The 24,648-nt window shown below is 46.7% G+C and overlaps 1 protein-coding gene across 1 annotated transcript in view; it reads left to right on the top strand.

The window, feature by feature from the left end:
- The first annotated feature begins 1,701 nt into the window (after positions 1–1,701).
- Positions 1,702–24,648, top strand: part of LOC138526423 (neuronal pentraxin-1-like) — a 157,403-nt gene continuing 134,456 nt past the window's right edge. The window contains exon 1 of the mRNA XM_069637156.1: positions 1,702–2,706. Coding sequence (XP_069493257.1) covers positions 1,843–2,706 — 864 coding nt within the window. The 5' untranslated portion in view covers positions 1,702–1,842. The remainder of the gene's footprint in view (positions 2,707–24,648) is intronic.

The following is a 24,648-nucleotide window of genomic DNA, read 5'->3' as shown; positions in this document are numbered from 1 at the left end:
TTGTTTCTAGATATTTACAGAACTAGTTTTAATACCATTTTTGTAGCCAGGTGGCACGATAGTATCTAATTTGGACCTGGTGTTCAAACGGACAGACTTGAACTATGTATGCCTTAAGGGGTAATTGCCAACTGATGGACTCAATATTTTCATTCTGACCTGTCTTCTCTGTGCACAGTCCAGTGATGCACTGTTGTTTATTTTTTAATAGTCCTTGTGTAATGTCTTGTCCACAATTGGGAGACTTGACTTGTTCTATTATCATCCAGGAACCTGCTCTGGGGCTGTCATTTCACCTTAAGTCGCAGGATCAGGAAAGTTCAAGAAAACTCCCTCTGGTGCGCGTCCCCCACAGCCCCTATGCACCTCCCTTTTTGCCAGCATTAAGAGCACAGTGGCCCCTGTTAGAGCGGCCCACCCTGAGTCCTGCTTGGTGCCACAATCCAGGAGGGGTCTACGATAGCATCTTATATTCTCTACCTGGCTAACCCTACTCGGGGTGCCCCATGTCTAAGGGATCCTAAGCCAAGGGTTGGGTCTGTTTGGTCGAGTTAGGTCGTAGAGCCCCCCGATTCTGCCTCACGCACTGCAAAGTGGCCTCCATCGCTAATGGTCATGCACTGCCCTCCTTGTCCTTTCCCTCCCCTCCAAACTCATGACACCCGGCTCACGGCTCCATCTTGGTCACCATTGGCTCTGTACACCCTTATTGTATTTTTAGAGTGCTCTTTGGTCGCCTATGGCCCCACGCACTCTAAATGCACTCAAAGTGCAGTTTTGGTCACCTGCGTCCCTATACAACTTTTTTATATTTAAACTCTATGCCGATCGCCCATGGCCCTGTGCGCCCTGAATGTATTTATCCTGCAAGTTGGTCTCGTATAGCTCTGCACAACCTGATTGCACTTAAACTACATGGCGGTCGCCTATGGCTCAGTGCACTCTGATTGAATGTAAACTGCCTCTCGGTCGCCTGAGGCCCTGATTTTATTTAGACTGCATTGAAGCGCAGTGTTGTTGGTTCAATGATTCAAGCGCAGTGTTGTTGGTTCAATGATTGGCACATCTCAGTATATCATAATGGCATTATTGAATGTTGGTGCAAAACACATCATGCTGCTATGATGATAATCTTCGATTCCCCCCCCCCCCACCCCCCGCCCTGGCAGAATGGGATGCCATGTGATGGGGATAAGCCTGGACACCACAAGACTGAGTGGCCCCATGAGCAGCAGTCGCTTTCATCTGCAGTCAGCGAGAGCCGCAGTGTTCACTAAAGATACTACAGGTAGGCCCCAAGATTACATGGTGTACCGGGTGAGATCCCGGTGTCGCATCAAGATTGGGAGTCCTGTTTACAGTGCGTGAAGTGTGCGCACGAGGGCGGAGGGGGGATGTCTGGAAATGACTCAAGGACAGGAATAGTCATGCCCGGGCATTATCCCCTAAATCTCCTCTGAGTTGCGCCTGATCCTCTGTATCTTCCTAAGTGCCTCGGAAGGCTTGAATGTAGGACACCGTGCGGGCGGGGGAGGGATCTATATCCCTCCCCTGGCTCTCCCTGAGCATTAAGGTAATTGACCCAGATCTTAACGAGGTCTTCAGAATAGGCTGACCGGCATCAGAAGGGGATTGGCCAATTAATGCAGGCGAAATAAATAATTAAGCAAGAAATAAACAGCGCAAATCTTCTTACCAAATCCTCCTGAAAGTCACATTGCTTCTAGGAAAGGTGAAGACTCCAGCAGAGAGAGAGAGAGCGAGAGAGAGGGCTAGAAGGAGGCAGGGAACTCCGCAAGGGTGCCTATCTTGAGATCGTGCTAGCCACAAAAGGGTACCGCAATGTCTGTTCCTCGGGCACCAGGCATGGCACTCTTCCGCATTTTAACTCACCTGTGTCTGTTCTTGGTGCCTTGCTGTTTGGGGGAGTATGCGCACACTAAATTTGTCTGCACCCCTATGCCGCTGGACATGGAGTCCATCTGTCAGACGGCATCAGCACGACACAGCAGTGGTAGCAGCGGGCACTGGGTAGGGTCGCATGAGGAGGCAAAGGAGACCATACTCCACCTGCGGGAGGCAGTCGTGCAGCAAAAGGAGACCATCCTTGACCAGAGGGAGACCATCAGAGAACTGACCGCCAAGTTGACACGCTGCGAGGGGTCTTCGCGTGGAAAGGGCCATGAGGATACTCATGGTCACACTGCAGAAAACAGTCAAGATAGAGATCACGGTCACGAGGAGAGCCATGGAGGGCATGAGAGGGAGCACGGGGGACATGAGCGGGTTCGCGGATACGAAGAGATCCTTGGGCACAGCCGGGAGCATGGCCATGAGAGGGAGCACGGAGCCCATGAGCGAGAACACAGCCACGAATGGGACCACGGACAAGAGAGGGAGCATGGGGCCGTGATCAGCCATGTGCACGAACGAGAGTATACACCCGAGTGGGAGCACGGGCATGAGAGGGAGCATGGTGGGCATGACCGAGACCATGGGTACGAAGAGATCCATGGGCACAGCCGGGACTACGATTACCACCCCTTTGGCCACCGCGATCCCCGTGAACATCAGCAGACGCAACAGTACCGCAGGAGCAGCCAAACTCAAAACACCATGGGGGATCCCCCAAAGGAAGCGTCCCTGGACCCGCTTCAGATGGAGAAAATGGTAGAGTCTCTGAAGGAGCGGCTGGAACATTTGCAGGTAATGCAGCTATTGCTTCCGCAGGGGGGTTACTTCTCCTGCTCCAAATGGGCTGCAGATCTGTTCTGTTGTTACCTCTGTAAAGCACTCCGTTATGTATCTGTATTGGTGTACACCTCTGTAAAGCACTCCGTTAAGTATCTGTATTGGTGTACACCTCTGTAAAGCACTCTGTTGCTTCTTGCAGCTATGTCCGCGCTCAATAAATACCATAATAATAATAATAATAATAATAATATTAATAATAATTTTGTAGTTATGGCAGTATCCCGAGTTTGTTTTGGGAGGATAGGTCAGGGGCAACGTGCTCGCCTTGGAAGCAAGACGACATGGAGCAACACAGGTTCGATCCCCGGGTCCACGCTTAGAAACCTCTGGGTATTAAGCACGTTATAAATAACCTATCATATCATATCAATAAAGATACTGATTTTTTTTATTCAGGCCATTTTGAGCTTAGGCTGTGCGTTGTGGCATGAGGGATTGCTTGGCGAGTTAGGAGCTCATCTCAGACACGGAGCCAGTCAGCACTTTGCCAGTTTCCACCGCAAAACAGCCAACCATCTGAGGTCCAGGAATAAAGTGCCATTCATGTATGTATTAATAACACATTATTAAAGCGCTTACAAGCAATAGGAATAACGGAAGCGCTTAATAAAACATAATATTATTACTGTGCCCTCAAATCCTTCTCTTGGCACTTTCGTTTTTACCAAAGATGGACTCTTTCTGGGGGTCACCTTACATGAAATATGCCCACGAACGCGTTAATATTGTTTTCTATGAGCAATACTGGGGTCCATTCCACACTATATAAATCTTCTATTCTGCTTCGCTTTCTCCATGCAGAGGGTTAAATATGCTTTAAGATTGCAACTATGCTTTCTGTTTTCATTGTTTGCAGTATCTTGTCGCCCAGCAATGAATGTGTTATCGTTGGGTACTAAGGAGTGCACAATGTAAAATATGAAAGGCTTAAACATGGCCGTGAGAATAATTATTCCCTTCAGCGATTAAAGAGGATGATAACATCATGTGGTGGCATTGAAATGCTGAACATGGCTGTACAATATCAGCAAATATACTGCAGGTGTGTAATAAGATTGAACTCAATTGCGGCGAAGTAATTGCGCAGAGAATTTGGGTTGAGTTTTGTGGCTACTCAAAAAGCACACAGTACTGAAGAGTTAGAGATGGATGTTTTGAATTAATCATAACCATTGTCATTGCTTTAGGAAACCCTCTCGGCCATCGTTTTTCAGGAAATATGTAATGACCTGGTTCAATGTTATTATCTAGTCCTGGGTGGGTTGTATTTCACTGGTTTAGAATGTTGGGGTGGAACGTTGAGGCTGGGGATTTGAAGTGTGGACAGTTAGTGGCCAGCCTAGCACAGGGGCTGGTGGATGTCTCCATATACTGGACTTGTACTGATATAAATATGTTCTTATCAAATCAGTAAACTTAAGAACATCAGCTTGCCTCCAACTGGTTCATTGAACACTAGTCTTTTCCAAATTGTGTCATTATGGAACTGGAAAAAACATACGTACATCGATCTTGGTCTGACTCTGACAGGTGCAGTGCAGTCCAGCCCAGGCTGCTTGGACACACCCCTTCTGAGGCCACAAGCAACCCCAGACATGTTTCGGCGTCTTCTGACATCTTCAGTGCGACGTAGCTTGCTTCTCTTGAAAAAGCAAACTCGAAGCATGTTCAAGCCCATCCCAATTAGGCTGACTTACGCAACACTGCCTGTAGTGCCAGCATACTCCTCGCTGTTCAGGCGGGACTGCCCCTGTTAGGGGGTGACCAAACATCATTTGCATAAGATTTTCCCCCTTCTTTGATGGCTCAGGAGTTTGAAAGGTTGTCCCGAACAAAGCCAGAAGTCATGATTGATTGAAAACCTTTCGGATATCATGCTATGAGGGAGGGTGTTAAGTTTTGGGGTTGAGAGATCAGCACAGATACACAGGAGCCTCAGGTGATCGTAGACAGCTTTACTGGGTTCGTGGTTACAGGGAACACAACAGGAACATACATTAGGTAATCAGGACAAGTACTTAACCAGAGAGACATCCACCGGTCCCCCTGCTCTTAGGTTTCAGTTCCTACTGATCTCTTATGGAATGAAAGCAGTTTCACCCAATAACATTCCACAGCCAACACTCCATACTGAACACTCTAACTCAAACACACATAACAGGGAAAGACCAGAGTAAGTAAAACCCAACACATCTCCCCCCTTACATAACAATGAAATGATGGGAAGGCAGGGGGATGGTGAACTATGCAATTTGGAGTTAAACACTTAGAGAAAAACAATCCACAAACATCCTCCTAAGATGTGCCCATCCAAACAATCAAGCTATTACCTTACAGAGACCTTTGCAGTAGCTACATGAAGCCACGCCACTCCTGAACTATCACCAGTACCATAACAGGCCTATTATGGAACTAACACTCGGGGACCAGCCCTCCTTCTAACGCAATTCTTACTCCAATTATACATCACTACTGTACCCTACTTCATCATCCACCAACAACTGGTTGTGCCAACACACAAACAAACAGGGTTCTACCCCACTGACCGCCTAAAGCAACACTTACAAATCACTTTATGGCACCAAACGATAACATCGGCACCACATACCACTGCGTATGGCACCAACCAAAAGTCGGTACAATACTGGAGCAACCATATGCTCTATCGGGTAATAAAACCCACATCACAATAGTACTAACACTGAGCAACATATGCTCATTCAGGTATTCAAACCCACACCACAATAGGTGCCACAACTGAGCAACCATATGCTCATTCAGGTATTCAAACCTACACCACCATAGGTGCCAAAACTGAGCAACCATCTGCTCACTCAGGTATTCAAACCTACACCACAATAGGTGCCACAACTGAGCAACCATATGCTCATTCAGGTATTCAAACCTACACCACAATAGGTGCCACAACTGAGCAACCATATGCTCATTCAGGTATTCAAACCTACACCACAATAGGTGCCCCAACTGAGCAACCATATGCTCATTCAGGTATTCAAACCTACACCACCATAGGTGCCAAAATGTTAGTTACAAACACCACAAACACTTCCTCATCACACGTCTCTTACAACACAAGCAAAGATAAATTGAGAGTACAAGAATGGTAAGCGAGAGTTCAACACTACTATCGAGTCCATAATCTTTACCCTACAAAGTCCTTTGTGTTAGATGAACCTGTGAATGAAAAATATGGTTAGCCAAATTAACATACATTACATTTGTGTGTACCTGTGAAAAAAAATTAAACATCACCATGCATATAGGAATATGAGCATTTGTTTGAAATACATCTGATAACTCCATCGCACACGACACTTTTGGCTACTCCATTCCTCCAAATTTGGCACCACACATTTCATTAACTGACATTTCCGCAGAACTCGGCACCAGCAACATTGGCACCAAACGAAACATAGCATAGGATGGCACAAACATTCCTAAATACCCTTTCCAACTATTTGGCAATCACGATGCCTACTCTGTTGGCACCCACCAACAATTATACTGGATGTCATAATGAACACTACCACTCATAAACACTATGGAGCCACACACATGCCCATTACCTCAGCACAACCAACAAGAAATCCCCATATCATAAACGTATCATTGGGTGCATTCAAGAAAATAATCCCAACAACTCACAACAATTTCAGAAAGCATGACATTTTTCTTTTTTCGATGGCCTTTCAATTACTGATGGAAATTCCATTAGCTCGTGACATGTTGCTTTTAAGCAAAAAAATACCAGGCCATATACAATAGTGATGTCAATGACACTAGATGCAAATAACAATAAAGCCGTATTCTGCATAATAACATTAGCACAGAACCTTATGTCTCCGATGGCCTAAAGTGCATTAAGTGCAGAGAAAAAAAAAAAATTCGTTAGCTGCTGGCCATCCGATCCTGCAATAGAAGTGTTAAAACAGTACCTCATGTTTCCGATGGTTCGGTGTGCAATAAATGCCGAAAAAAAACAAATTCGTCCCCTCTGGCAGCTAACACAGTTATTCCACTTGTGAACATTGCACACTTTCCCTCTTTTTTTTTTTTTTTCTTCGACTGCCACGAGACGAGCGCTTCGATCTAAGCGTTGTTTCTTTTCCGCAAAACATCTCCACTTTAGTTGCAGTCCTTTTCCTAGATTAATCATCCATGGCACGCAGATGACAGCTGCCGCAGACCCGGAAGAACAACACGTCATGAGCACGTTGAAAGGTGCACTTTTCGAAACTCCCATGAGTTTCTAATAATGAAATGCTCTACACTGCAGAGACTCGGAACGTTGCACTTCACATTCTTTGTTCGCATGTTTCTTTTCCGCAGAAAAAAGGATGGTTCGTATCCCATCCTCGTCGCCAATGTTAAGTTTTGGGGTTGAGAGATCAGCACAGATACACAGGAGCCTCAGGTGATCGTAGACAGCTTTACTGGGTTCGTGGTTACAGGGAACACAACAGGAACATACATTAGGTAATCAGGACAAGTACTTAACCAGAGAGACATCCACCGGTCCCCCTGCTCTTAGGTTTCAGTTCCTACTGATCTCTTATGGAATGAAAGCAGTTTCACCCAATAACATTCCACAGCCAACACTCCATACTGAACACTCTAACTCAAACACACATAACAGGGAAAGACCAGAGTAAGTAAAACCCAACAGAGGGCTATACCCTGGAGTAGCTCCCACGCTTGCTGTACCTGGAGCCTCAAGCTACCCCTCACTTATATAATGGCCACACATATATGTATGTGCTTGTGGTATAATGCGGAAGGGATGTTACCCAGCAGTCTGATCTCAACTGCCCCTGTTCGGGGCACCCCAGTCCTGATTTGCATGCGTGGTATTACTTATGCAGCGGTAGATCCATGGGAAGCTCGTGCCATGGGAGGTGGCCCGGGGTAATACCAGGGATTACAACTGATTCAAAATCTTCCATCCTCCAATCTTTGGTCTTGTGCCAGCCACCTGGAGTGGGAAGGATGTGCCCAGACGTGGGTCCCGAGACAGCTGTGCTTAGATTGCCAACCCCAATGAGGAAGAAACGTGCCTGGGCAAGGCATGCGATCTAGCAGTTTGTGCTGGACGGCCCCTTTTGGGGTGCGGTCCAGCCTAGTCTGATTTGCATCTGTGTTTCCCCTTCTGTGATGGCATTGCGGGCTGAAAGCATGGGCTGAGGGGTTTCATGGAGCTTTACCAGCAGTTTTGGATTCATTCAGCAGCTTCCAGTCATTACTCTGCTGTGTTGTGTTTGTCACCTCCAGTGGAAGTGGGAGGGTATGCAAAGACCTGCGTCCTGAGCTTGCCACGCCTGTAGACCCATGCTAAATCTCACTGGCAAAGCCCAGTGAGGATGACATATGTCTAAGGTTGCTTGGGGTCTTATACAGAATGAGTGTGGCCTGGCAGCTTAGGAAAGGCTGCCCCTTTTGGGGTCAGAGTAAGTCTAATTTGCATATAGCTGCCCCCTTCTGTAAGGGTTTGGTTCAAAAACAAGAGCAATTAAGGTAATTATGATTCATTCCAAACCTTCTGGCCATCTACCTTCAGTTTTTCTTATGTCACCCCAAGTGGGACAGGTATGGCCAGACCGGGCTCTCCAGGGATGTGACGTAGACGTTCATGCTGCACTGCCCTTTTTGGGGTGGAGTCACTTCTGGTTTGCATATGGTTTTATCTCTTCTCTAATGGTAGGTCAGGCTAGAAAATAATGGTTTGGTATGTTGTCTAGCGCAATACCGGTGGTTATTGAATCAAAACCTCTCAGCCACTGTCATTGTTGTATAATAATGACACTTGACAAGGAGAATCACAGGTCGATACTTCACTAAATAACATGCATGCTGTTGGTTGTGATATCACACATAGTCAGAATGTCATTGTGTCCTGAGCTTAGTGGTCCGTTTTCATCCCGGACTGCAATACTGCAGAGGTCTGCAATCTTTGGCTCTCCCCGGTGTTTGGAACTACAGCTCCCATCAGTCCTGTCAATAGCAAGGAATCATGGCTGTAGCAGACCTAAAGATGCAATCCTTACAATGCATCTAATGGGTTAACCTGTAGAGTTGTGATTCTGCCCTCAGTTCTCAGGACCGAGAATCGTCGGCAGAAGGAACGCGAGCCAGGCCGTTTGTGGAGCAGCCGGGATACTCGCGGGAGTTTCTTGTACGATTTCCATCGGGCTCAATCATGAAGTATGCGCATTAAAACAAACTATTACATCGTAGGCGAGGAAAGACAAAAAGAGAGTTTACACTTTTAACAGCCAGAGAACAGTAATCCCTCCTTTCGTGAAACATATGGTCTGTTGGGTATGTTTCTGGCTCTGATTCTGAATTGTGTGATCCTTGGCAAGTAACCTTGTCAGCCGGTGCATTGCTTTTTGAATTTTCCCAGCACCACAGTGGCTAGGAATGGGTTCAATTATGGTAGTGGATGATTAAAAAAAAGGGGGGACAATCAAATGTTAGTATCCTCCCCGAAATGGTTTGCATTGAAAACAATAGTGCTTAGTTGTGGCCTGAGAGAGGAAAGGCTGCCTATTGCGTCCAAGTCTTTTGTTGTTATTGGAATCCACTTTGCTTGGGCAGTGAAATGCCCATTCTTTTTAATGTAGCCGTGCTGACAACTTGACAAAGCCATTAACAAGGCTCACATGCTCTGTTAAGGTCATTGCTTAAAATAGAAAAATAAATACATGTGAGCACTCTCCGCAAGCTGAGCTCCAGCTACCTTTTGATAAAGGCTGGCGTTTTCCCACGAAAAGGTATAGGAGCCCGTCTAGTTACTGTTCCTATTATTGCGATACAGATGCAGCAGTCCTGTGGAGAAGTGCATATATTGTGCCATCAAAACCATAGCATTCCTGTCGAGAAGTGCCAGCGCTACCTCATAAAATGTGTATTGACCATGCCACCAAATGGTGGCACAGACACGTGATGTAGCAACCTTGTTGGCGTTTGCTGTCGTGCCCCATTAAAATAAAAATGGACTGGCTGAGATGTGATAGTACGTATGGTCCCATTAAATTTAAGACAGTCCTTCTGAGAAGTGCTGCACTGCCCCATTAGCAGTAATGCAAAGACTTGCTGGGTGCTCCCTCACTGAAAGTATAGCAGCCCTGCTAAAAAGAAGTGCCTTTATCGTTCCATTAGAAGCCCCACCAATGATGTCTGACATTGTTCCACTAAGGTAAAAGCAGGCCAGCAAAAAGTATCTTTAAAAAATATATATATATATATATACATATATATACATATATATATATATATGTATATCTTTATTTGCATATTAGTTTATTACAAATCTTTTTACATAACCGGTTAATCCCATCACTTTCAGAAATCACTCTGTTTTTCATAATTGTTTTTTTTTCTTCCCCATAGGCTCTGGTGCCACCCAGGGTGCAAGGGGATACAGACTAGATTGAATTCCTTAGCTTAGATAGCCTCTCCACTTTACCTGGTAGGTAGCACTGTGATCAGTCTGATACGACTTCCGCATTTGGAGGAGAATTACTATGGATACCCTTTTGAGCTTTTAAGCACTCTCTGATGAAGTCAATCGTGGCGATGGTAAGGCCCACGCGTTCCCCTCTTAAAGCCATTGACCGCCATTCAGCAGCGAATAGGGATTCCGCCTTTTTGGCGAATTTGGCTAGGTGCTTTGATCTCAATTCCATTAAGGCCTCACATGAAGTCACAAGGGGCCTCCTTCCAAGTGTGCCGGTCCGGTAACAACTGTACCGGTAAGCTTGCCGGTACCGTTGTTACCGGACTGGCAAACTATGAGTTCTGCTTGCGGGTGCCTTCCCGCCCGCCAGGTCTGACCTGGCGGGCATACCGGCAAACGCGAGCAGGCCACATCGGATGCACCGCCACCCTTCACGAAGGGTGCCGGGGTATCCCACCTCCTCATTGTGGAGGCTCGAATGGGAATGGGGAGCATTTCTTTCCAGGGCCTAGGGGCGTGGCCCAAGCAGGTCACGGGTCACGACATGCAACTGCAGTATCTCTTCACAAAACCCAATCCTGACAATTTGCATAAAAGCAAAGAGCATTATGGGAACATATGAATACCCACAATTTTAAATTTGAAACATGTCTTATAGTGATTCATTAACAAACCCTGTTGATGGACCAACGGAAATTGCACTCTACTGTTTACATTGGTCACAATACTCACCCTAACAAAAGAAAACTGAATTGCAGGACATATAGCATTTCGGACAGCTACACCTCCTTTCGCAAAGCTTTGGCTGCTTCTGAATTCAGCCTCTGCGCTGAGTCTTCTGAAAGCTGTCTGCTTGGGTTGCTCGATGGGAGTGTCCTTCGCTAGCCGGACCGGGGGAGATGTCTGTTGTGAAGGTAATGTTATTGCACGGACATGAAACCTGTGCTTCAAGGAACAGGCGCTTTTAGAAGTCTTGGCAAAACTGCAGTGTCTTCTGAATGCAGGGCCTCATTAGGAGGTTACCGGTAAGCGAAAAACGATGCCGGAAATGGATTACCGGCATCGCTTACCGCTCCGGTGGATCACGACCCATCAACCCGCTATTAGCAACACCCTAAATAACGGTGCCACTAATAGCGGAATGTCCACGTACACGCGGCCCTCTGGGGAGCAAATACCGGCATGCCGGTAACAGGAGGTAATCCCAACCCACGCCGACATGCAAATACCGGCATCACAAAGCCGGTATCCATGGGCTGCACGATGCCGCCCATACAGGCATCGCAGGCCCACCCGCAAACAGCAATCATTATACAAGGCAACTGCTAAAGGTGCACACAATCCCCACAGGTGGAGTCAATGGAGGCTGGGCCAGTATAAAATGAGCACACCCACACACCACACCCCTTCCAACACCAAAATGCTACCACTAGCTGTTGCAATTATGGCGCTGGAGGACATGCCCATACTGCTACAACTACAGCAACTACAGCAACAACAGCAACAACAACAACTATAGCAGCAACAACAGGCAGCACCGAGGAGACGCAGGAGGAGAAGGAGGGTGAGACAGGCCCAGCATGCCCCACCAGCGCAGCCAGCAGTGCCTCGCAGGCGACCACCAATCCCTCGCACCAAACCCAGCCTTTTTTATCATAACCCCTGAGCAGATCTACACCCTGTACCGGTTGGACCGTGACACCATCACCACCATAGTGGACATAATACAGAACGACATTGCCAGCCTCATAGAAATACGCACTGCCATCCCCCGCTACTAAAGGTGGTGTCTGTGCTCCACTTTCTGGCCACAGGCACCTACCAACACACAGTGGGCCAGCTGTATGGCATTTCACAGCCACTATTTTCACGCATGTTGAACCAAGTGCTTGATGCCCTCCTGAAGCATGCAAGCAGCCACATATCCCTACCACGGACTGCCCAGGGGATAGCCGACACCAAAGTAGGCTTCCATGCACTGGCACGCATGCCCAATTGTGTTGGTGCCCTCGACTGCACCCATGTGGAATTGGTAGTCCCCCATACCATAGAGGCGGTGTACCGCAATCGCAAGCAATACCACTCCATCAATATGCAAATGGTATGTGACTCCAGCAAGATCATCACACATTGCTGCACCCGATATCCCGGATCAACACATGATGCCATGGTACTGCGCAACTCCACGCTACCCCGTCACATGGAGCGACATGCTAGACCACGTGCCTGGCTGCTTGGTGAGTTGCACAACTGTCCCATGGCATTGCTTTGGGGTACTGATGTGTAGGGATGCATAAGTGGGGGGGGGCATACTCCACCTGGGTGGGAAAGGGGGGGCTTACTCCACCTGGGTGGGAAAGGGGGGGCATACTCCACCTGGGTGGGAAAGGGAGGGCATACTCCACCTGGGTGGCAATTTGACGGTGATTGGAGAATGCATGCAGAGCTAAACACTCCTGACCTGAACCGGCCAAACGGAATATGACACATCACTGGGCCACATTGCACAAATTATGCATATCGATGACAACAAGTAAGAGGCACAACCAGGCCACCATGGTTATGGCAAGCAATGCATGAATGAACAGGATGGCAACTGAGGCAATGTGGTCAGTGTGACCATGCATAGTGAAGAATGAACAGCATGAATTGGAGGCTAAACATTGTTGCAATACCACAGCACAACTGTCTCAGCATGCATGATTACACCCTGCATCATCTATTGAACGCCATCCAGACTACCACACGTCATGACAGTATAGATTGCATCTAGGTGACATTTTTGCATGCGTACAGGGACATGTGTATGCCCACGCCAAATAGCTGCCGCCATGACTGTGCTCCCCGAAGGTGGCAGTTCAGAGTGACACACACCTATTTGTATCTGCTTGCAGGTGATGGAGGATATCCCTTGAGGCCATGGCTACTTAACCCTGTGTGGAACCCACAGAACAGCCATGAAGAGGATTACAATCGTATGCACACCCGTACCCGTGTTGTGATTGAGCAGACTGTTGGCCTGTTGAAGGCGCGGTTCCGCTTCCTCAGCAGGTCTGGTGGGGCACTCCTATATAGGCCTGAGAAGGTGGCAAAGATCACCATGGCCTGTTTCATGCCGCACAACACGTGGGTCCGGAGAAATGTACCACTGCCACCTGACATTGACATGCATGGCCCGGGTGAGGATGATGAGGATGGAGACAGAAGTGAAGTAGCCCACCTGCCAGTACGTGATTCACGGGATGGCCATGCTGTACGCCAAGCACTAATTAACGAATACTTCTGAAACACAGGGACTATGATAGACATGTGTCAGTGACACACTGGCTCCATGTGTACATGCACACTTGTATTGTTGGGAGTTGGCCACTGAACACCATCACACATTAAATGTACATGCACAAAATTAAGAATGTCCAGCCATTGAATTTTTGGCACACAACGGGTGTATCTTTCAAAAAGGCAACAATGTGAACACTCCCCCAGTGAACTCCCTAACCCACCCTAAAAACCCCAATAACCCCCAGCAAACTCCCTAACCCACCCTACAAACCCCAATAACCCCCAGTGAACTCCCTAACCCACCCTACAAACCCCAAATGTCCCCAAATGTACTCTAATGATTGTTCCCTTCACCAACAACCATGTGTCCAACGGCCATTGTTTGGCCAATCTACTTCTTGTCCTTTTTGGTATCCGGGGGTGGCATCTCTGAGTGCCGTGCACTCCTCTGGGTCACCCGCACAGGGCTTGTGTGGGCTGAGGTTGATGGTGTTGTAGCAGAGGACGTGTCAGAGGCAGGTTCCACGCCTGCTCCAAGGCGTGGCCGGTGCATAGGATGGACGTTAGCACTTGCGTTACTGCCCCCAGACAGTCCCTCATGACGACTGCAGATGCGTTAATGGCAGCAGTGTTTGCAGGGATGGCTGCTGTGGTCTCCCCAATGGCAGTATCAATGGCCCTCCTCGTGTCCTCCCCATCGGCAATATACTGCCGCATTAGATCAAGCATTGACTCCTGTCGTGCCTCCACCCTTGACAGGCAAGCCTCAAAGGTATCAGTGGTAGCTGGAGTGCTGGTGGCCGGGTTGGTGGTAGCTGGGGGGGTGGTAGCTGGGGGGGTGGTAGCTGGGGTGGTGGATGGCGCTTGCGTTGAGCCCACATCCAGGGTGCTGTCCTCCTCAAAGAGGCACATGTCGGAATCTCTGAGGTCGCAGTCATGGAGGCAGGGATCCTCACTGCTGTCGGCCTCCATATGGGGTGGGGAGGTGGTCAGGGGGCTTGGGGTGGGTGTAGTGGACACGACTGTGACACCCTCGGTGTCCACATTTGCATCTGCAACGTCCGCGGTGGTTGGTGGTGCAGGAATAGTAACCCCTCACAATGTTGTGGGTGGCTGCTGCTGGTCTTGATGTGTGTGGCCCACACTGGCAGCAGGTGTTTTTTTCTGGGTTTCAACCCAGTCTGGCACACTGCGTTTTGGTCTGGCCTGTTTCTCTGGCTGGGGGGCAGTGGTGGCGGTGGCCTTTGTCCCATGGCGTGATGTTGATGCCCTTGCGCCCCTCTCCTGACTGGCATCTTCCTCATTGGTGCCTGGGGGTTAGAAGAGATGCAGGTCTTCAGTGATGGTGTCACATGCCAGCGACATACTATTGCACTGTGATATATTCATACATTCATGCATCCATTTATTACAGGGGTGTGGCTATTGGTGTTCTGAGGGGGCATGTAGGCCATCAATGCATGGCAGGTGTCATGCCATTGATATGGGGTCTGTGTGTTGAGTTACATGGGCTGTGTGTTGAGTTACATGGGCATGGTCATGTTATGTTGCCCGTGTGTTGGGATTGGGATTGGCACTCAACATGCATTTGTGTGTGGCAGGGTGTGGCACGCATTATTGACTGGATATGTTGATGTGGGTCTGGGACATGCATTGGCTTGCCTAGTCTCACTTCCACGTCACTTGTGCTACGTCATGGTTTCCCCTACAGGGATGTGCAGGGTCACTCACTTCCTTCTGGGGATGATGTGGCACCCATCTCCATCTCTCCGAATCCCTCTATTGACTCGGGATCAATGAATGAGCTGGCAGTCTCCTCCCAGGGCATCAGCTTTGCTGGTGAGTGTGCCCCCCCACCTGTTGCCATGGCCGCCCTCCTGTTGACTGCCAGGATGTTCCTCACCCTCAAGCAGAGGTCGTCCCACCTCTTTCTGCAGTCACTCACAGTGCGTGGGGTGGTCCCCACAGCCGACACCCTCTGGGCAACCTCCTGCCAGATTTGCTTTTTCTTCATCTGGGCAGCATGCTTCATGTCATTTGACTTGATTATGTCTGCATGCTGGGCCAGAGTGTCCGCCAGCATGTTGAGCTCAGCATCAGAGAAACGCTGTTTCCGCTTCCGGGGGGTCATCTTCTGGGTAGCCTTGGACATCCTCAGGGTTTTCTGATGCAGCACGACACGAACAGACTGGTGGTTGGGGAGGATGGCAATGGATTGTGTTTTTAAAGATGGCCGCCGGCCCATTTCCAGTTCCTGCGCGATGACGTTATTTCCGGGTCAGGTTTTGCAGACCCGGTATTAGCATGGTGGTATTACCGTGCCGGTATTTAGGGGTTGCTCCGAGGCGGTGCCGGTATCGGCGGGTCCCGCGATGCTGCTATAGGGGGGGTTAGAGGGCCTTTAGCGGCATGCCGGTATTGCCATTACCGGCATGGGGGTTTGCGCGCGCTCGCGCACTCGTAATCACCCGCTATTGGCGGGTTCGTACGAGCACAGACCCGCTCTTACCGGCATGCCGGTAATGAACGCGTCTTTACCGGGCTACTCGTAATGAGACCCAAGCATGAACCCGGCCTTTTCAGCTCAGATCTGCAAGTTTCGTGTACTAGCTTCTGGCCCTGGGTACAAACGTTGCCAGAGCAGTGCTCTGTCTAATTCTGGCCCAATTCCTGCCCTGGTTATTGTCCCAATAAAAGAATAGCAGCCTTACTGAGCACAGCAGGTACGGTACTATTAAAAGTATAGCAGCCCCGCTGTGAAGCACTGCTACTATCTCCTTAGAAGTATAGCACCCCAGCTCAAAAGTGCTGGTACACTGAGAAGAGCCAGTAATGCCCAATTAAGAATAACAGATTCACATAATGCAACACTTTTTATGTAATGCCAGATTATTTTCGATTCTAAGCACTTTAGCACTTGGTGTTGTTGTTATCCACGTATAATGATACCCAATTTTTGGCTCCCGAAAACATGGTCCATTGCAACCTAACAGCTCGATCTAAAAATTGTAAGACTTCTCTGATTATCTGATGTTTTGTTTTAAATGTGTTTTTACCACAGAAGTAGCAAAGCCCACATCTGTGTGTCCCTGGAATCAATCTTCTTCTTTTGGGGCATCGCGATGGGTGAAAATGTGTTCTTCCCTGATGCCCACCGACCCGCCAGTTTTTTTTTGCATTTCGTTTGATTTTTTGTTTACGTGGAAGCAGTCATGGATTGAGCAACAAAAGAAACGGAGGCGTACGTGGGGTTCTGACTTCCAGAATGGATGTGCACATTCCACTGTTAATGACCCCAACATCGCCTGCTGTGGCCTCCCCACTCTTCAATACAAGAGCTAATGAGATGACAAAGAGACAGTGACAACGTTATTGTCAGCCCAGCTTCAGGGCCGCTTGGGGGCATAGCACCTGCACCCCCTTACAATGGCTTCAATGCATCACAAGGGAGTCAAGTAAACTCCTGCAGACTCTCACAGGTGGAGCTTAAGATCTGTGGCACCTATGGAAGTGTGCCTATGCTTCCCAGTGACTACATCTGCTCTCTTAACAACAGAATGCAGGCATCAGGTACTGATGGAGCAGCTGAGTGGTGACTATTCCAAGGATTTGGGTGTCAAACTCTGTGGATACCACCCGCCCTTCCTACTCACCTTGATCTTCAGTGGAGCTTTCCTGAGTATCCGTCTTCTTCCTTCTGCGGGTTTCCTTCTTTTCTCCTGTCTTCTTCTTTGTCTTCTTTTCGTGTAAGTAAGGGCGAGCTCTGCTGGAGGCCACGTTCTCTGGATGTCAATGCACCCGACAACGGGGTACCCCGGGAGCAGGCCCCTCAGCAGGGAAAAAGCCTCCTGGCTGAAAAAACCCTGGTGGAATCCTGACTTGGATGGTTTGGTCTTCCGGACTGGAGTGGTCAGGTGTTCTTGTCAGTGGTTGAAGTGAGCGGGAGCGGTTGGGAGCGGTGCTCCTGTACTTTTTTAAATTACCTTTTACAGCTCCTATACTTTTATTTTAAAAAGAAACTGTTCCGGATTGGTTTCATTTTAAAACAAAAGTGTAGGAAGAAGTTGAAACTTGCATTTTCAGTGCACTGCACTGAACGTTCCCTTAAACTGCAGGTGCAAGTGTTTGGGGGGGTGTATTTTTTGTGGGAGGGGACGTGGTGATGGGGTTTGTGGGGTGCGGGGGAAGGCCAGCAGGGAACATGGTTCCACTACTTCTTTTCGTACACTTCGACCACTGGTTCTTGTCCAAAAAGTACTGTGCAGCGTTCTGTAGCCAGAACGTAATGAAAGAGTCTCAAAAGATGTCAAAACTGTTGGATGATAGCAAGCCTAGCGGGAATGCCCGTGAGGTAAGAGAATATCAGACTGACAGGTAGCAGCAAGAAGAGACTCACATAGACACGCTGAAAGAATGCAGCGCAGCACAGAGAAGAACATAAAACAAACCCCCCTCTGGTATCCGACGAAAGCCAGAGAATGAAAGGAAAAGCAACCCGGGTTGAGACCCGGAAAAAAGGAAAGGTATTACGATAACCGGTGAGACCTGGGAAGAAGAAAGTATCATCCGGACACCTGGGACGAGACCCGGAAGCAGGACGAGCAGGTAGGAATAGGCGAGGAAAGAAGGGACACGGAAGAACGGAATACTCGCAAAGACGTGAGAGAGAAAACCACAGGCGAAGAGACGCCGACAAGTAAGAAGCCACATAGAGTGGCAAGCAACTGCGCGTTAGCTCAAAGGGGGAAACAAACTACCCTTAGTCTGCATGTCAAAAACGAAGGTGCAACGCATCGGGGCACCATGATGGTTAGCGGTATAAAGGGTGGCAGCCATCTTTGTTTAAACAACTAGACCGTTCAAAACGAACGGACGGAAACGTAATGGAACAATTAATGGAGTTTCCAAGAGTTCCATAGTTTCCACGAGGGGCGCATGACATTGATAACTTTACTCTCATTTATGACTCCATCAGTCGCTGGGTATCATCTAATTGGATGAGTCTGAATGGCTCCAAGACAGAGCTCATGACTTTGGGATCCCCCCAGGCTAGAGCCAAACTTGACCCCAGGGATTCAAACTTCATTATTGAAGGCGGCAATATTGTTGTATTGTAAAAGGTAAAAAAGCTGGGTGTGTCCTTTGAGTCTTCCCTTAGTACAGAGATTCATACTGAAAGCACTGAGAGGCGCTCACAATACCATATGAGACCTTTGAGACACATTAAACCTTTTGTCTCTAGTAAAAACTGTTGAACCCTAGTAAGGGCCATAATAATGCCCAGAATTGACTACTGCAATTTACTTCTGTGCGAAGCAAGTAAAAACAGTATCCAAAGACGTCAAGTGCTACACAACGAAGCAGTGAGAATGGTTAAGAACATCCCCAAGGGAGCACATGTGTCCAGTTCAAGGAAGGAACACTGGTTACCAGTAGCCGCCAAAGTACATTTCAGAATAAAGACTTTGACCCATAAGTGCCTATATGGAGCAGCCCCTTCTTATCTTAAACAATGCCTGGCGCAGCATGATCCTAGAAGAGCTTCACGCCTCAGCAACACCAATCGCCTGGTGTGTCCCGGCACTAAACGGGTGAGGGAGAATGGACGCCCCCTTCACTTCCAAGTGGCACTTGCATGAACACTCTTCCCAGTGACTTGCGGCTGGTAAGGAACTCTCCATCTTCAGGAAACGCCTGAAGACGTGTTGATTCGAGTAACTCTCCTGCTCGTCTGATCCTCGGCCCTGTATTCCCCTTCATGTTGTTGTGTGCAGATGTGCGCCCAGATGCCTGCGGGCCTTGTGCATTACAAATAGACAAAATAAAGAATTACAAATACACTACTTGGTGCTCACTAGCAGTTTGGATACTCTTCTGATCAAATACATAATACAAATCTAACAATCTGACTATCAACACTCCTTGGCAAAAGGCTCTACATACAGCACATAAAAAATGGCCATGTCAAGATAAGTCTACTTGGACAAAAAGGGAGGCCCGGTGGCCACTCTGGACATGTAAACTACTAGTACGCTATAATGAATTGCCTTACATTAATGCTAGAAAAGCATTACGTAGAACTATGATCATGTGTCTCTATTCTGGGGTGGATAACATAGCTAGGGGATGAGTGAAAGGGCCTGAGCTGAAAATGGCAGAAAAGACATGGTATCCAAGTGGTAGAGTGCAATGCAGAAACAGAGAATAGCTCACACGTTAAGCGCTCACCTCTTATGGGGATACAACGAGGCAGTGTTTGGGTTTGCTGCGCCAACCAAAATTAATTTACTTATAGTTGGATTATAATTGTAGATCTGTTGATACCTTCTGCCTGCAACTAATGGGGGAAGAACTGTACCACCCAAACAGTCCAAATGAATATTACAAAATGTTTATCCCCCACTCATTAGTTGTGACCATTGAAACTTAGGACTAATTCATGATACCATAGAATCCTGGTTTGTAATTTGTAAATTATGGTTATGACATACAAATCCAAAAACGAAATAGTTATGCAGACTTTCGTATGTGAATAGCAAAAACCTAATATTGAACAGTTATGCACACTTCCATAAGTAAATAGCCAACAACAACCAATTGGAGCACGTGCATATGTTTCGCAAATACACTTGGCTTCCTCAAGGCTACATAGCGTGCTTTGATTCTACATCAAATTAGCAGTAAATACAAGTCAATGTATCTCTGCAATGTAGTCTGCTTAATCTCCTGGCTGAAACTGAAACTGCACTGGTTACCTGGCTACCGTCTGATCTCGGGCCCAGGTCCCCTCCCCACCAGTTGCATACCTGTACTGCCCCCCTGGTAACTCTTGCACTCAGGGACTGTTCTGTTTCCCTACCGCCCCTACCAGCACTTATCACCCGATGTCTGCACTTACGCTGCACTTGCCACCAGCTGGTCGCACTTTTATTTATTGTCCTTGTTTATCTTGCTGTTATCCTATGTACTACACTGTCCCCTCAACTTTCCCCCTGCACTTTTCCCTCTTGCCCCCTCCCCAGCACTTGCGCAATCTCAATGCCACCTGGCCTCGTAGGATTGTTGTCTCTGTCGTCCCTCTGTTTCACCTCCCTTGCCTCGTCACGCCTTGAAACACTTGTGTATAAACGTGTTATAAATGCCATATCATATCATATTAATTAGTAACATTAGTTTTGTAATTTGCTAATCCACCTCATGGTATCATCCGTCTGTGGATTGTGTTTATTGTCATGTCCATGTTGCATTAATTGATAGCTTGTTCGGATTTTTAACTAACACACCCTACCAAAAGGATGATCTATTGGCTTCAACTCTTCCACAAAATTGTTTGTAGATAAGTGATTGAAAATAAGTTATCTATCAGTTATTGACTCATCCATGCACCTTTGTAATCTTGGGACATTCCAAATTTCTGCAAACTTCATTAAGATTGAGTGACCCTTGTGTCCTGGGCAACAGTACACTATTTCATGGGTCCCCCGCTATTTCAGGGATTGTTCGTTTCAAGACGGTAGCGGTGTTCCGCGAGTTTCGGAGCCTAAGCTGAAAATATTGCTAGGCATCCAAGTGCGATGCAGAAACAGAGAATAGCTCGCACATTAAGCACTCCCCTCTAATGGAGAGCTGCATGAACATTGCAAGTTCAAATCCAAGTGGGTTTGACTTGCAAAGTTGAGAAATACAGTACTAATAAATTGGGTAAACAGAACAGCTATTATTATTATAGTGCTTAGAAGCGACCGGAATAGAGCATAGAACCTATATAAAGTATTACAAAGAAGACAGCATAATACATACCAAGCAGGAACATAACCAGGCATGGAATCGAGAACTAACAGAGAAATTATATATTCCTCGAAGATTTGTTGAAGTTGGAAACTAGCCTAGATATTAGATGGAAGACTGAGAGACAATTAGGCAAACTAGGAGAGCGAATCACAGGAGACCCAGAGAGGTTCCTAACTCCGATCGCCAACCAGAAAATATAACCAACGGCATACATTAGTCAAGGCAAATGTGTGAAAAGCCTTTCTAACCCTGATGAAAAGCAGTTTCCAAAATCAACGAAATGACTCTTCAGTCGAAACCGGTTGGTTCATTCTGAATCTCTTCAATGGAGGCAGATGTATGATAATGGATGTGTCCTAATAGGGTGTGGCTTTGCAGTTAGTTCCCTTTGTTATGATTAATATGGGGATGCACTTCCGGCCAACCTTAGGATCAAGATGTCAAAGTGCAAACATTGTCAGTAAAATAGAAGTCGATATGTGAATTTTAGCACGCATGATGAATTTGAGAACTAAGTATCATCTGCGTTGGCTATGCTTCTGAAAATTGATTTGGTGAGGATTAGCAATGCATTTTATGGTCACGATTGAGCAAACACTAGCGAAGGTCTGGTGGGTTCAAAAGACTTGAAAAAAAACCTGAGATGTGAAAGCAGAATTGCCCTTTTCACCCAAATCATGCACAGCACAGGGTCACCAAGTAGCCATCATTGGAGGTTCACATCTAGTTCAGAGCCTGATGGGTAATGCATTGTGGGTATGAAACATAGCTCACATGTCAAGCGTTTGCTCCAGGAAAATGTCCTTGTCTAGCGCCCTTGCCAGCATAGTTAATCGTCGGGGATCCTGGGAGTCATGCTCGAAAGCTTCCGCCGTAGCTGCAGGTTGCAGGCACCTGTTCTATAGGGCAGTGCCAGGTTATACGTGACATTTTTTCAACCCAAGACAGACATCTCTTAAGGTTGAAAGCAACTTCAGGCCTGTTCTACCCTTATTGGGATCATCGATGCAGTATAGTCTGAAGCCTTGTGCTTGGAGAATTGGGGAATGTTGAGCGAACGCCAGCAAAGTTAAGGTGTGTTTAAAAGGCTTGGAAAAACTCTTCCTACTATGACGTGAGAGCATAATTAGCCATTTCAGCCAAAGTGAAGATTTGGTTATTTTGTGTAAAGGAAAAAGAAGAATTTAAAGCGCAATGAAGTATAAGATTCAGAATGCACGTAAATGGACTTTGATACTAATTATTGGTTTCAAATCAACTTGTTCATCAGAAAAGAAAATAGTTTTGTTAAAGGAAGCCATTTCAGAGATTTGGGAAACTGGAAAGGGGGAGATAATGCAGGCTGGTTGTCAGTAAATTACAGATGACATTTATTTGTGGGATAAACACGAAGATGGAAATGCAATGGAAATGGAAAAGTGTGCAAAGGCCCCATGCGTAGACTTTACTTGATGCTTGAATGCTGGGAGCCAGACCTTGTTTTGGAGCCCGCCACCCTCCACTTAGTTCATTGAACACACTTACTCAAGGGACTTCCAGAAACACCCAATGAGGATGTGTCCTATGTTTCTCCCATATGAACTGACTTATATCAGAAGCATGTATAGCAACATTCAGCTAACATGCCCTTTGGTTCCCAGAACCTGCCGTACAGCCCACGCACTAAATACAGCCCCCAGAACCAGTTCCTGTTGTTTCTCTTCCGTCCCAGCGGGAGCCCTCTGCATTAAGCTTTAATACTTGGGTCTATAATTCAGTCCTGATGAAGGTGGTTTTCATCAATATCGCTGCCGAAACATCAAACAAGTGGGAGCATCTTCTATTTCTGTGTTTATAAATATGACAGACCCCACAAATACACGTTAGTGATTGTTTTTCACTCATGTTGACACTGAGAAGACCCAATAAGCAACAAAACCTCTCTTAACCACCCCTGCATCTATCAAGCTAGCTTGAGAACCTGATTCACTTTGAAATTAATACTTTATTGACAGAGAGGGTGCAATGTTGTTATATTGACATTGATTTCTTCGATGGGTAGTGGGGTCGGGAATAGGTCAAAACAATAGTGGAGGGTGGGCTTGGGGGGAACCCCCCAAAAAAGATAACATTCGATGAGTTTTTTTGAAGAAAAAAAATCCAAAAAAGATTGTCAGTGTAATAACAGAACCATCATAGAGGGTACCTGGTAGACATTTACCAAATCAGACAATAAAGTTATTATTGAGTTAGATACTAATCTGATGAGTTCAACATCCACCTGGAAGTGCTGTGGAGTACCTCACCTACATGGTTAAAACATGCATACTTGTTTTGAAACTGAATTGGATGTAACACTGAATTCATTTATATGTTATGACTAAGAATGGTTTGAAGACTGACTCTCAACCAACAGGAATAACATGGATTTCTTTTTTCTTTGTTGATGCTGTATCTTCCATGCTGCCTCATTGGCTCTGCTCACCATTCAGTTTGTTTGTCTTTCCGTTTCCTACACACTCTGTAGGTCTCTTCACTCTCCCGCCTTTTTCTCGTGGACTTCCTTTATACTTTGCGCTTGGCACAACTGTGACATTTATTATTTAACTTGTAAGTTGGTTTCCTTTTCCTGTTAAGTACATGTCAAATGAATAATACATTTGTTTTACTTCTAATGGACACTTTGTCGTCATGTCTTGCCTCTCTGTTTTTCCACCAATACTAAAGAAGGGATTATTTAGTGACTTTGTTGTAAGTGCAAGCATACATTTCTTTCTAATTGAAATCAATTAGTCAGATTCGGCTGGAAGCATGTGTCTTGTTTATTTGAATGCAGGGGGCTGCCTTTCATTTCTGATTTTGCACAGAAAAATAGGGGTTACTTGGAGCGGGAGAAGAAGGGGCAGCTTCTGTAATGTTCTTTTGCATATTTATTGAGTATGGACCTAGCTTTCAGGAGCAACAGAGCTGCACAGTGATATGGGTTAGACAGTCGTTACACAGGAAACCCAAACCCTTTACAGCACCCATTTAGATTACTCAATTTTAAATTTGTTTGCACACAGAAGAAATGCTCTTTGGGCTCCTGGCCTTCTTGTTATTTGGGGCAGCAGTGATGAGCAGTAAGTGGTAGAGTATCTTGACTGGTGGGTTTGCAGGCTTAATGGACCCCTACTAAATAGTCATATCTATATCTATATCTATCTATCTATCTATCTATCTATCTATCTATCTATCTATATATATATACATATATATATATATATGTAGATAGATATATATATATTGTTTGCCAAGATGATCTGCTTTCCCACTAATAATTGCCTTTCTAAGCACCCAGCATGTTCTGTGCACACTACACTATA

This window comes from Ambystoma mexicanum, chromosome 1q (genome assembly GCF_040938575.1).
Source record: "Ambystoma mexicanum isolate Mex_15411 chromosome 1q, UKY_AmexF1_1, whole genome shotgun sequence".
Taxonomy (NCBI): domain Eukaryota; kingdom Metazoa; phylum Chordata; class Amphibia; order Caudata; family Ambystomatidae; genus Ambystoma; species Ambystoma mexicanum.
The sequence above is the reverse complement of the archived record's forward strand: the minus strand, read 5'-3'. Positions and strand labels throughout refer to the sequence as shown.